The sequence below is a fragment of the Balaenoptera acutorostrata genome, chromosome 7, assembly GCF_949987535.1.
Source record: "Balaenoptera acutorostrata chromosome 7, mBalAcu1.1, whole genome shotgun sequence".
Taxonomy (NCBI): Eukaryota; Metazoa; Chordata; class Mammalia; order Artiodactyla; family Balaenopteridae; genus Balaenoptera; species Balaenoptera acutorostrata.
The window spans coordinates 55910841-55925930 of record NC_080070.1 but is presented as its reverse complement, the minus strand read 5'-3'; the positions used below and the strand labels follow the sequence as shown (position 1 = coordinate 55925930).

The 15090-nt window shown below is 41.6% G+C and overlaps 1 protein-coding gene across 3 annotated transcripts in view; it reads right to left on the bottom strand.

Moving 5' to 3' along the window:
• The window catches only part of CFAP69 (cilia and flagella associated protein 69), a 72809-nt gene extending 59051 nt beyond the window's left edge, over positions 1 to 13758 (bottom strand). Inside the window, exons 1-2 of one of the 3 annotated variants that reach the window (XM_057549741.1) lie at positions 13349 to 13464; positions 12156 to 12257 (exon numbers count right to left, since the gene is read on the bottom strand). Coding sequence is in view for 2 of the 3 variants with exons in the window: in XM_057549742.1 (XP_057405725.1) it covers positions 13349 to 13468 (120 nt within the window). In the remaining variant the exon portion in view is untranslated. Of the gene's footprint in view, positions 1 to 12155; positions 12258 to 13348 lie in introns of all 3 variants that reach the window. The other 2 variants (XM_057549742.1, XM_007195805.2) reach the window with 2 other exon arrangements.
• Between the last annotated feature and the right edge of the window lie 1332 nt (positions 13759 to 15090).

Genomic DNA, 15090 nt, shown 5'->3' with positions numbered 1-15090 from the left:
TGGGTGGGTGACTCACAGACTGGACAACACTTATACCACAGAAGTCCACCCACTGGAGTGAAGGTTCTGAGCCCCACGTCAGGCTTCCCAACCTGGAGGTCTGGCAATGGGAGGAGGAATTCCTAGAGAATCAGACTTTGAAGCCTAGTGGGAATTGATTGCAGGACTTCAACAGGACTGGGGGAAACAGAGACTCCACTCTTGGAGGGCACACACAAAGTAGTGTGCGCATTAGGACCCAGGGGAAGGAGCAGTGACCACAGGGCAGACTGAACCAGACCTACCTGCTAGTGTTGGAGGGTCTCCTGCACAGGCACGGGGTGGCTGTGCCTCACCGTGGGGACAAGGACACTGGCAGCAGAAGTTCTGGGAAGTACTCCTTGGTGTGAGCCCTCCCAGAGTCTGTCATTAGCCCCACCAAAGAGCCCAGGTAGGCTCCAGTATTGGGTTGCCTCAGGCCAAACAAACAACATGGAGGGGACCCAGCCCCACCCATCAACAGTCAAGCGGATTAAAGTTTTACTGAGCTCTGCCCACCAGAGCAACAGTCAGCTCTACCCACCACCAGTCCCTCCCATCAGGAAACTTGCACAAGCCTCTTAGATAGCCTCATCCACCAGAGGGCAGACAGCAGAAGCAAGAAGAACTACAGTCCTGCAGCCTGTGGAACAAAAACCACATTCACAGAAAGACAGACAAGATGAAAAGGCAGAGGGCTATGTACCAGATGAAGGAACAAGATAAAACTCCAGAAAAACAACTAAATGAAGTGGAGATAGGCAACCTTCCAGAAAAATAATTCAGAATACTGATAGTGAAGATGATCCAGGACCTCGGAAAAAGAATGGAGGCAAAGATCAAGAAGATGCAAGAAATGTTTAACAAAGACCTACAAGAATTAAAGAACAAACAAACAGAGATGAACAATACAATAACTGAAATGAAAACTACACTAGAAGGAATCAATAGCAGAATAACTGAGGCAGAAGAACGGATAAGTGACCTGGAAGACAGAATGGTGGAATTCACTGCTGTGGAACAGACTAAAGAAAAAAGAATGAAAAGAAATGAAGACAGCCTAAGAGACCTCTGGGACAACATTAAATGCAACAACATCCGCATTATAGGGGTCCCAGAAGGAGAAGAGAGAGAGAAAGGACCCAAGAAAATATTAGAAGAGATTATAGTCGAAAACTTCCCTAACACGGGAAAGGAAATAGCCACCGAAGTCCAGGAAGCGCAGAGAGTCCCATACAGGATAAACCCAAGTAGAAACAAGCCGATACACATAGTAATCAAACTGGCAAAAATTAAAGACAAAGAAAATTATTGAAAGCAGCAAGGGAAAAATGACAAACAACATACAAGGGAACTCCCATAAGGTTAACAGCTGATTTCTCACCAGAAACTCTACAAGCCAGAAGGGAGTGGCATGATATACTTAAAGTGATGAAAGGGAAAACCTACAACCAAGATTACTCTAAGAACTTCTCTAAGTGGGAAACACAAGAGAAGAAAAGGACGTACAAAAACAAACCCAAAACAATTAAGAAAATGGTCATAGGAACATACATATCGATAATTACCTTAAACATGAATGGATTAAATGCTCCAACCAAAAGACACAGGCTTGCTGAATGGATACAAAAACAAGACCCATATATATGCTGTCTACAGGAGACCCACTTCAGGCCTAGGGACACATACAGACTGAAAGTGAGGGGATGGAAAAAGATATTCCATGCAAATGGAAATCAAAAGAAAGCTGGAGTAGCTATACTCATATCAGGTAAAATAGACTTTAAAATAAAGAATGTTACAAGAGACAAGGAAGAACACTACATAATGATCAAGGGATCAATCCAAGAAGAAGATATAACAATTATAAATATATATGCACCCAACATAGGAGCACCTCAATACATAAGGCAACTGCTAACAGCTCTAAAAGAGGAAATCAACAGTAACACAATAATAGTGGTGGACTTTAACACCTCACGTACACCAATGCACAGATCATCCAAACAGAAAATTAATAAGGAAAAACAAGCTTTAAATGACACAATAGACCAGATAGATTTAATTGATATTTATAGGACATTCCAACCAAAAACAACAGATTACACTTTCTTCTCAAGTGTGCATGGAACATTCTCCAGGATCGATCACATCTTGGGTCACAAATCAAGCCTCAGTAAATTTAAGAAAATTGAAATCATATCAAGCATCTTTTCTGACCACAATGCTATGAGATTAGAAATCAATTACAGGGAAAGAAACGTAAACAACACAAACAATGGAGGCTAAACAATACGTTACTAAATAACCAAGAGATCACTGAAGAAATCAAACAGGAAATCAAAAAATACCTAGAGACAAATGACAATGAAAACACTACAATCCAAAACCTAAGGGATGCAGCAAAAGCAGTTCTAAGAGGGAAGTTTATAGCTATACAAGCCTACATCAAGAAACAGAAAAATCTCAAATAAACAATCTAACCTTACACCTAAAGGAACTAGAGAAAGAAGAACAAACAAAACCCAAAGCTGGCAGAAGGAAAGAAATCATAAAGATCAGAGCAGAAATAAATGAAATAGAAACAAAGAAAACAATAGCAAAGATCAATAAGACTAAAAGCTGTTTTTTTGAGAAGATAAAGTTGATAAGCCATTAGCCAGACTCATTAAGAAAAAGAGGGAGAGGACTCAAATCAATAAAATTAGAAATGAAAAAGGAGAAGTTACAACAGACACCGCAGAAATACAAAGCATCCTAAGAGACTACTACAAGCAACTCTATGCCAATAAAATGGACAACCTGGAAGAAATGGACAAATTCTTAAAAGGTATAACCTTCCAAGACTGAACCAGGAAGAAATAGAAAATATGAATGGACCAATCACAAGTAATGAAATTGAAACTATGATTAAAAATCTTCCAACAAACAAAAGTCCTGGACCAGATGGCTTCACAGGTGAATTCTATCAAACATTTAGAGCAGAGCTAACACCCATCCTTCTCAAACTCTTCCAAAAACTTGCAGAGGAAGGAGCACTCACAAACTCATTCTATGAGGCCACCATCACCCTGATACCAACACCAGACTAAGATACTACAAAAAAAGAAAATTAGAGACCAATATCACTGATGAATATAGATGCAAAAATCCTCAACAAAATACTAGCAAACAGAATCCAACAACACATTAAAAGGATCATACACCATGATCAAGTGGGATTTATCCCAGGGATGCAAGGATTCTTCAATATATGCAAATCAATCAATGTGATACACCATATTAACAAATTGAAGAATAAAAACCATATGATCATCTCAATAGATGCAGAAAAAGCTTTTGACAAAATTCAACACCCATTTACGATAAAAACTCTCCAGAAAGTGGGCATAGAAGGAACCTACCTCAACGTAATAAAGACCATATATGACAAACCCACAGCAAACATCATTCTCAATGGTGAAAAACTGAAAGCATTTCCTCTAAGATCAGGAACGACACAAGGATGTCCACTCTCACCACTATTATTCAACATAGTTTGGAAGTCCTATCCATGGCAATCAGAGAAGAAAAAGAAATAAAAGGAATACAAATTGGAAAAGAAGAAGTAAAACTGTCACTGTTTGCAGATGACATGATACTATACATAGAGAATCCTAAAAATGCCACCAGAAAACTACTAGAGCTAATCAGTGAATTTGGTAAAGTTGCAGGATACAAAATTAATGCACAGAAATCTCTTGCATTCCTATACTAATGACGAAAAATCTGAAAGAGAAATTAACAAAACACTCCCATTTACCATTGCAACAAAAAGAATAAAATACCTAGGAATAAACCTACCTAGGGAGACAAAAGACCTGTATGCAGAAAACTATAAGACACTGATGAAAGAAATTAAAGATGATACCAACAGATGGAGAGATATACCACATTCTTGGATTGGAAGAATCAACATTGTGAAAATGACTATACTACCCAAAGCAATCTACAGATTCAATGGAATCCCTATCAAATTACAAATGGCATTTTTTAGTAGAACAAATAATCTTAAAATTTGTATGGAGACACAAAAGAACCCGAATAGCCAAAGCAGTCTTGAGGGAAAATAGTGGAGCTGGAGGAATCAGACTCCCTGACCTCAGACTATACTACAAAGCTACAGTAATCAAGACAATATTGTAGTGGCACAAAAACAGAAACATAGATCAATGGAACTATCGATAGAAAGCCCAGAGATAAACCCACGCACCTATGGTCAACTAATCTATGACAAAGGAGACAAGGATATACAATGGAGAAAAGACAGTCTCTTCAATAAGTGGTGCTGGGAAAACTGGACAGCTACATGTAAAAGAATGAAATTAGAACACTCCCTAACACCATACACAAAAATAAACTCAAAATGGATTTGAGACCTAAATGTAAGACTATACACTATAGAACTCTCAGAGGAAAACATAGGAAGAACACTCTTTGACATAAACCACAGCAAGATCTTTTTTGATCCACCTCCTAGAGTAATGGAAATAAAAGCAAAAATAAACAAATGGGACCTCATGAAACTTCAAAACTTTTGCACAGCAAAGGAAACCATAAAGAAGATGAGAAGACAACCCTCAGAATGGGAGAAAATATTTGCAAATGAATCAACGGACAAAGGATTAATCTCCAAAATATATAAACAGCTCATGCAGCTCAATATTAAAAAACAAACAACCCAATCAAAAAATGGGCAGAAGATCTAAATAGACATTTCTCCAAAGAAGATATACAGATGGCCTACAGACACATGAAAGAATGCTCAACATCATTAATCATTAGAGAAATGCAAATCAAAACTACAATGAGATATCATCTCACACCGGTCAGAATGGCCATCATCAAAAAATCTAGAAACAATAAATGCTGGAGAGGGTGTGGAGGAAAGGGAACACTCTTGCACTGTTGGTGGGAATGTAAATTGATACAGCCACTATGGAGAACAGTATGGAGGTTCCTTAAAAAACTACAAATAGAACTACCATATGACCCAGCAATCCCACTACTGGGCATATACCCTGAGAAAACCATAGGTCAAAAAGAGTCATGTACCAAAATGTTCATTGCAGCTCTATTTACAATAGCCAGGACATGGAAGCAACCTAAATGTCCATCGACAGATGAATGGATGAAGAAGATGTGGCACATATATACAATGGAATATTACTCAGCCATAAAAAGAAATGAAATGGAGGTATTTGTAATGAGGTGGATGGAGTTAGAGTCTGTCATACAGAGTGAAGTAAGTCAGAAAGAGAAAAACAAATACAGTATGCTAACACATATATACGGAATCTAAGGGGGAAAAAAAAAAAAAGGCCATGAAGAACCTAGTGGCAAGACGGGAATAAAGACACAGACCTACTAGAGAATGGACTTGAGGATATGGGGAGGGGGTGGGGTGAGATGTGACAGGGTAAGAGAGTGTCATGGACATATATACACTACCAAATGTAAAATAGATAACTAGTGGGAAGCAGCCGCACAGCACAGGGAGATCAGCTCGGTGCTTTGTGACCACCTAGAGGGGTGGGATGGGGAGGGTGGGAGGGAGGGAGATGCAAGAGGGAAGAGAAATGGGAACATATTGTATATGTATAACTGATTCACTTTGTTATAAAGCAGAAGCTAACACACTATTGTAAGGCAATTATACTTCAATAAAGATGTTTAAAAAAAAAAAAAATGGGCAGAAGACCTAAATAGACATTTCTCCAAAGAAGACATACTGATGGCCAAGGAGCACATGAAAAGCTGCTCAACATCACTAATTATTAGAGAAATGCAAATCAATACTACAATGAGGTATCACCTCACACCAGTTAGAATGGGCATCATCAGAAAATCTACAAACAACAAATGCTAGAGGGTGTGGAGAAAAGGGAACCCTCCTGCACTGTTGGTGGGAATGTAAATTGATACAGCCACCATGGAGAACAGTATGGAGGTTCCTTAAAAACCTAAAAATAGAATTACTATATGATCCAGCAATCCCACTACTGGGCATATATCCTGAGAAAACCATAATTCAAAAAGACACATGCACCCCAATGTTCATTGCAGCACTATTTCCAATAGCCAGGTCATGGAAGCAACCTAAATGCCCATCGATAGACGAATGGATAAAGAAGATGTGGTACATATATAGAATGGAATATTACTCAGCCATAAAAAGGAATGAAACTGGGTCATTTGTAGAGACGTGGATGGATCTAGAGAGTGTCATACAGAGTGAAGTAAGTCAGAAGGAGAAAAACAAATATCGTATATTAACGCATGTATGTGGAACCTAGAAAAATGGTACAAATGAACCAGTTTGCAGGGCAGAAGTTGAGACACAGATGTAAAGAACAAACGAATGGACACCAAGGGGGGAAAACCGTGGCGGGGTGGGATGGTGGTGTGCTGAATTGGGTGATGGGATTGACATGTATACACTGATATGTATAAAATTAATGACTAATAAGAACCTGCTGTTTTTTTTTTTAAAAAAAGGATTTTCTATATAGTTATTTATCCTTGGTATTATGATTACCATTAAAATTGTTACATCTTACTATTAAATTGTTTAAATTATTAAATTTACTGTTACAAAAATTTTTGATAAATAGAATTTTGCCTTTTAAGGTTTTGGGATTTAACAGTGCCATATGCCACTACCTCATTTGTCTTTTTCCTTCCTGTGTTCTCAGAGAAATAAATATATATAGTGAGTTTTTATTTTCCAATTTTCTGCAATATTGGCTTTGAGGGTTGGAAAAGATATTGAAATGAAATGTCACTGCAAAAATTTTTTTTTAGTACCTGTATGTATTATCAGAATTTTTTCCCCCAAATGACCAGGTATAACTTTTCCAAGAAAGAGAGTATAAAGATTAAAGCATAGATTTATCTTGTATTATCTTAAATTTATCTTATATTACTACTTCATGTTACCCTGTGTTTTACTTGCATGGCACCTATTATATTTTTAAGATTTCTCCCTCTCTCCCTCCCTCCCTTAGCCTTTTCCTCCTTCTATAAATAGTTATAAGCAGCTTCGACATTTCAGAAACTGTGCTAGGTGTGGGGAACGCATTGCTCTGACTTCAAGTACCTATCAATCTGGCATGAGATGCGGGTAATACAGATAACATGCTACAAAATGCTTCATGAATGCTGAGAGGTGTGCTCTGGAACTATATAGAGGGGGACAGAATGGTATGGGGAGGAGGGATGGGAATCTGGGACAGCTTTTGAAAGAAGTAACCTTCAAGCAGAGGTGAGACTGAGTAGGATTTGTGAGATGAACTGAAGGTTTGAGAGATGGAGCAAAGGAAGTAGCATGTGTGAAGGCCCGGAGATGAGAGAAAACATGGCATTTAGAGGACTGGTGAGTCATTCAGTAGGTTGGAGAAGATAGTGCAGAGGGTAGTAGCTACAGATGATGCTGATAAGGTAAGTAGAGGTCAAATCATGAATAATAATGATGCTCATAACAATAATGGTGATAGCTAAAACTTATTAGACAACGTCTATTTCTAGGTACAGCTGTAAGCACTAAATGAATTTACTAACTGAATTCTATGAGGTAGATACTATTATTAACCCCATTTGACAGAGAGCCTTGTATACTATGCCAATGATCATCAGAAGCTATTGAATGGTTTGAGAGACTGGATATAAAAACAGACAAAGGCCAGACTACATCTAGCAACAGAACTCTGTCCTACAACCTCTGTAGCAACCAACCTGGGGAGTCAAACCACAACTTCTGCAGCAATTGGCTCAGAAAAGTCAGTATTTGGTCAATGATTGTCAGATTCCCTATTTTTTACCCCTATTTGTCACTCAGGGCCAACCAGAAAAAGACAAGTATGCTTCCCAAATCAATCACACAGGTTGCCTTGCTTCTAGCTAGCTCACTTCCAGCTTCCCCAAGGCAGCAACCTCCAACCAGAGCAAATCAGAAGCCTCCCTTTTATTCACTGTAAAGCTCCCCTGCCTGCCTTGGGAGTCTCTGCTAAATGTAAGCAATGCTGGCAGATTCTCTTTCTATAGCAAGCTCTGAACAGCAAGCCCCTGTTCGTTCTCACTAGGGTGGTCTTCATTGATTTCCACAGGTTTTAACCAGAGGAATGTAACAATAAAAAAGATAATTCTGTCTGCTGAGTAGAGACTGAACTGGCAAGATCTAGACTGGAGGTGGGAGACCAGTCTGTGACTTCAGGCCTTGACTAAGGCAGTGGCAATCGGGATACACAACAATGAATGGAATGAAAAGCATCAAGGAGGCAGAATCAGCAGGACCTAATGAGTGATTTGATTTGGTGGGAAAGAGAAGGAAAAGGTAAGGAGGATGGACAGGCTTGAGGAATGACATAAGTGGTTGGCACCATTTGCTGAGACAGGGATGCTGGAGGAAGAAGCTTGTGTTGAGGCTGGAGATGAGTTAAATTTGGGGCAGAGATTTCTAAGTCACAGGCTTAAAGTAATAATTGGATCAGTCTGGGTAAATGAGATCACAGAGGCAGGGTGTAGAAGCAAGAGAGAACATACAGGGCTTCCCTGGTGGCGCAGTGGTTGAGAATCTGCCTGCCAATGCAGGGCACACGGGTTCGAGCCCTGGTCTGGGAAGATTCCACATGCCGCGGAGCAACTGGACCCGTGAGCCACAACTACTGAGCCTGCGCGTCTGGAGCCCGTGCTCCGCAACAATAGAGGCCGCGTTAATGAGAGGCCCGCGCACCGCGATGAAGAGTGGCCCCCACTTGCCGCAACTAGAGAAAGCCCCCGCACAGAAACGAAGACCCAACACAGCCAAAAATAAATTAATTAATAAAAAAAAAAAACACTAACTATTAAAAAAAAAGAACATACAGATGTAAAAATAAAAATAATTTCTGTTATTATCATCATAAGATGTTTATGGAGAAATTGTAAAAACATTTAACAAAATCTTTTAAGATCAAAAGCTTAATAAACTGCTTTGAAGAAAACTAGACCTCCACTTACGTCGTTATAGAATGAACTTATTTTCCCACTTTACCAAGGAACATTTCAAAGGGGGAAAATCCTGCTCCTCTGATACTTAGTTATAGGGAAAGGATCTAACATTTATTGTGGTCCATTTATGTGTCTGGTACTTTATATCTTAATTAATCCTCAAATATACCATATGAAGATAGCATTATTATCCCTGTTGTTGAAACTGAGGCCCTGATATCTAACTTGTTAAGGTCACATAGCTAGTATATGGGCTAGCAGGGCTGTCTGATGCAGAAACACTGGTTCTTTGCACCTTCATTCTCTGCCTGACTTCTCAGCTGACCACAGAGGCTACTTCTAGCAATTACTCCAAAGCAGGGGTAGGCAATTTAAGGACACAGTCTATGGCAGTATTACAGATAGTGGCAGGATATGACATCAACTAGCAGACTGTGCAGGTTCTCACAGGAAAAGCAAATTTGGGCAAGGAAGCTCAGCCATGATACTACGCAAGTGAAAAAAAAAAAAACAAACTAATCGCAATCATATTTATTCTACAAATATTACTGTGTGCCTCCATTGTGTCATTGTTCTAAGTGCTGAAGACATGGTATTGAATAAACACACAAAATCTCTTGCTTTTATAAAGAACTGATACTCTTTGGGGGAGACAATAAGTTATATAGTGTATTGCAAGACAATGCTCTGGAGAAACGGGAGTAGAAAGTGCTAGGATGCTTAAGCAGTGGTTGGCAAAAGACTCACAGAGTGGGTAAAATTTCAGCAAAGTCTTGAAGGAGGTAAGGGAACAAGCCATGGATAAGGGGAAAACTTCCAGGCAGTGGGCATAGCAAGTGCAGAGGCCCTTAGGCAGAGTACCTCTGGCATGGTTGAGGAGATGCTAGGAGGCCAGTGTGGCTGGAACACAGAAGGCTTTATCAGCTACTAATGAGGACTTAAATTTCTACTCTGAACTCAGAGTTGAGAGGGGAAGGACACGCAAGTATTAAGATATATGTTCTACACTTAAGGAGAGGGAGAGACAAAACAAGACAAATGAAAGCGTAACAAACATAAAACAACTGATAATTAGGTGAGAAACTATGAGACTCAGACCAAGGACTACACCCATTTATGAGAAGAAGGTCTGTGAGAGTGAAAATGAATGGGAAGTATGTCCTATTGGGGGTTACTTTATGGTGGACAGGTAGGATCTGAAGGTAGGGTACGATTTAAATTCAGAAAAGAGGGGAGAGCATTCATTCAATACATATTTAATATCCCCTCCTGTGTACCAGGTGTTGTGCTGGGTGCTACTGGGGGATAATAGGGGGACACTACAGAAAAAAACAACAGAGAAGGTTTCTGCCCTCATGGAGGTGGCACTAAGCAGAGTACATGGTACAGATAAAGTACAGATTATACATTGGGAAACCTTGCAAACAGGACAAGAAGTGGACCTGAGGCACTTTGAGGATGGCAGACACCTTAGATACCATCTAGTTCAGTGGTTCTGAGGCTAAAAATCACTTAAAGGAGCTTTTTAAGAGTCCCAGGCACAACACTGAGGATTATGATTAAGTAAATCTAGGGAAGGACCCAGCTATGTACAGTTTTTTTTTAAAAAAGCTCCTCAGATGACTGTGATGGTCACCCAAGTTTGGGGAACACTCATCTAGTACAGGCTTGTTTTACAGAAAAGGGAACAGGTTTAGAGGGTTGAGTGATCTGGTCAATGTAATGATATTAAGTGAGGGAAGCAATAAGGAGCTACTGCAGAAGCCTGAAAGAAAGAACAGGTGGGACTCAGAGGTAGCAAGGAGGATGGTAAAGTGGTGTTTATGGAGAATGGAGTGGGAAGAGAGGAAGAGGTGCGACCCAAAGGATGTGACATTAATCTAGGATTGACTGAGGCATTGTGGTGATAGGAAAGGAGAGCGAGTAGTTCTTTTAAAGCCCCATTTGGTACCATATCATCTGACCTGGCAGGGGGAGGGTTGGAATTTTTATTGTTGTTGTTATTGTTTACTTTGTTTTATAATCTGAGTCCATGTAAAACCATCTCCTATGGCTTTCCAGGAGGTAGCTGCTGTGAAACTGTCACACTGTACATACCATACTGCAGCTATGACACACTAAGTGTTGCTACTCTGAGTGGAAAATGGAGTCCTTCAACCAGTAGCAATGGCATCACCTGAAAACCTGTTAGAAAAGCAGAATCCAGGGCTCCACCCAGACCTACAGAATTAGAATCTATATAGTTTAATAAGTTCCCCAGGTGCTCCAAATGCACATTAAATTTTGAATAATCACTGCCCCAAAGGGCTTCTGATTCTTTATAATGAGAGGAGCAACATTAAAATAAATAGGAAATAGATAAAGGGTGAACAATTTGTGATTTCTCAAGCGTATGATGAAGCTGGCTTAATGGGTTGAGGTAGACCCCACATTCTCACTTTTAGCTACTAGGATATACTGTACTGTCACTGTAGGAAGAGGGGGAGGCTGCAAATATGGAAAGGTTTGAAAAGATTGGAAACATTTAGAGTTCCAAGGCAGAGGTCTATAAAGGTTATCATTTTAAGTGGCAAAGAGCACTAGACTCCACTCCCAGTAAAGAAAGTAACTCTCAGTTAACTTCTCATGGCCTTAGGGTCCTCATTTGTAAAAACAACCACAAACAAAACCCAGGAAGGCTTAGAGACCATTTCTCCCAGCTCTAAGATGTCTTTATTCGATTTCATTTCTTTTGGTAGAAACTGCCTTTTTCTTCAGTACTATAAAAAATGTTAATATCCCTAGAAGCAGTTATTAACAGGGTAGGAACTTTAATTAATACAAACTGATTTCTTCCAGGAGGAGAAACCTAGGCCCTGTAAGAAGAGGCAGTAATGAAAGAGGAAAAGAAAGGGAAGGGAGAAAATAAACACACATATACACAGGTATACTTGTTCTGCATTATTTGATACATTGTGGACTATTTTGGCAACTGGTCTGTTAGAAGTATTTCCCCTTTTTTCTTCTTTTTAACCTACTCTTGCCTGCCTCCTATAACCTTGAGACCCCATCCCCCCTTTTTTTTAATACCAAGTAAAGGAAGAATGACATCAGACACCAAATTCACCTACTTGTCAGTTTTGCCCCATGCCTGGGAGAACAGCAGTAGTGTTGAGCCCCCTTGCAGCCTTGGGAGTGAGGGGACAGCTGTTGTTCCTCAAAATTATCTGCACCTGGATTGGAATACGTCCACAAACCCGATTAGGTAAATTCCCCTAGCACCTGCTCCTCTTCATGCAGAAGTGTTGTTTCTCCGGAGGTTGAATGTCTAGCCATCTTCAGAGAGCGCAACCCTATTCCCACCATAGAAGAGGTCCCCAGTCAACTAGCCGCTCCTAAGGAACCCTCCAAGCCTCCAGGACGTGGACGCAGGAGACAAGGTTCCTGACGCAGCCTGAGACTTGTGAAGCCTCAGCAGGAATTCCCATAGTGGCCCCACGCCATCAGCGTGAGGAGGTAGGGCAAATTTCCTCCGTAGAATTCACATTAATTTAGGGCTTGATCATGCATCTCTGGGGAAGAGCCATGGAACCCTAGTATGAAACAAACGCCTTGGAGTTTCTAAACACCCTCGCTACGAATGGAGATCCAAGCCAGGGTTCTGAAGTGAAATTTCTCAACAGAAATTCGAAAGAACTAGTTTTGTATGACAAAGAGTAAACTAAAAACCAAATACATGCACAATAAATCAATTCTATTCGATCCCAATTCTCTCCGACGCACTCCTAACCAGCTTCCAATTTCATATAAAAATGTTGCTAAATTTCTAATTTTAATAGTATTTTCCTCCCCTCCAGGTGCAGGTTTTTGTAGCAGCAAATTTAAACACGGGAGGATTTACCCCTGTATCAAGAACATCACACGATAACAGCGATCTACATATAAAAGCCCAGTGCAAACAAGAGGGTCATCAAATCCAAGTTTTCGCTAAGAATATTTCCCTCCCTCTCAGGCCCTTCGTGGGGTCATACTTTTCGAAGAAAAGCCGCCAAACCTTGCCCGCTCAGTTTACTGGGACGCTCCGGGAGGACCTCGAGACACGAGTCCCCAGACAGGTTGGTCGACGACAGCCAACTCCCCTCGCAGGCGGCGCAGTTCTCAAAGGGATCAGCTTTGAGCTTGGAACCACAGTCCCCCGGGCTCCCCTGGTTTCCCCTCGGGCCCCCATCTCCTCCCTTGCTGCCTCCAGGCATCATCTCCGCCCCCAGATCTCAACCCCCGCCCCCGCCTTCACACCCTCCAAAGCACAGACACCTGGCCATACCTGCGCTTCCTCGTCCTCCGTCACCACCCCGACTACCGGGATTTGGCGAGGGCTGCTGGACTTGATTCTGCTGCCGGGTGCCCGGGCCTGGGCCGTCGCCGCAGCCTCCGCTGTAGACATGGCTGTGGCGGCGGAGTGAGGGATGGGGGGTATCCTCCTGTCCTACACTGTGCCCGCAGCCGCGAGACTGCAAGAGGCCCCGCCACCGAGAAGTGAAAGCCGCCTGAGAGCCACTAGAGTCGCGAAAGGTCCCGGGGATCCGGCCGTGGACTCGGCCACCGCGACGCCACCCGCATCCCGCGGAGGCAACCCACCAGCGCACCTAGCAGCCTGCTTGCTGGCAGGTTGTTAACAAGCCAATGCGTTGCTAGGGGCGGGGTCGGAGGCTGCTGAAGCGCCGGCACCTACGGAAGCCCGAGGGTCCAAACTACCCCAAACTCTCATCTGAACCTCTAAATTTGCAGGGGCTGGGTTTGCTTGCGTACCGGAGGAAAGTGGGGGAAGACCTCGGTATGTAACAGTGGAGTGTTACCTTGGCGACAGGTGCGTCTCAGTCTTTGTAGTTTGTGCTGGGCCTTCTTGAAATAAGCATGGGCCGGTGGAGGGATGAGGGGTGGATGTGGGATGCAGGAATGATGGATGATGAACTGATAATGTTGGAAGCTGAGCAGTTTATCTCACCCCGGAGAAGTCAGCTACATTCCCCAGCCTTTTACCTCTTCTGTACTTTAGTGGCTCTCCCAGACAATTAAATAACCACCAAGGCATTGTGCACAATGTTAGAAGGCTTTCGAGCCAAATTATTGAATCTAGAGCATGTAAACCCCTGGAAGCCCCATTTTTCTCATAATTTTTTCACTTTTCTCATCAATAGGATTGCCGTGAGAGGACAGAATGAAATGATAGTTTTGTAAAGTGGTACTTGGCACATAATAAGCAAGATGATCTGAATGACATTTCTGGCCCTACAAATAAAAAGAAATGGAAAACCTAGATTGGGCTTGGCAGCACTTGATGTGAATCACAGCCAAAGAAACCAAGTTTCTTTGAAAGAGTACTGAGCACTTCCAATCCCTATTTACTCAGTTCTATTCATTCTTCGGCTTTCCTCAACTGCCCTAACTGAGGTCACCAACACTTGTGGTACAATTTTGTGGACACTTTCTTGTCCTCATTTTGGTGTACTTGTCTGTAGTATTTTACACTGTTGACCACTCACCCCTTCTTGAAACTCCCTAGCTTGGACTTCAGCATTCTTTTGGTTTTGTTTTTTTATCTTTACAGCTACTCATTGGTGCTTTTAGAGCTCCTCTCAGGCCTTACACCTAGAAGTGGTTAGTAGGTCTAAGGCTGCTATTAACCCGAGAAAGTGCAAAGGGTGTGTCAAGTGTATTATTAACATAACCTTAATTGCTGTTGTACATTCCAAGTATACTACATCAAGAGGAGACTGAAACCACTTGGATAAACACAGTGGAATCCTGTGAGAACGGCACCCAAGCCTAAGATGGTGGTGGGAAAGCTGATAATCTGATGATTTGCTATCCTTTGTGTGCTCATCCTGGCATCTCAAGATGAGGAAGGACAAAGAGGAGGGATTGCCAAGGAAAATTTCCCACTTAAAGTGGAGCTTGCCTAGGAGATATCAACTGACTTTTGTGATTCAGCACAGTAGACTGAAGCTGATAAGGGTCCATAAATCTCAATGGCCCTGAGAAGTAAGACTCTCCTCACTGGACTTG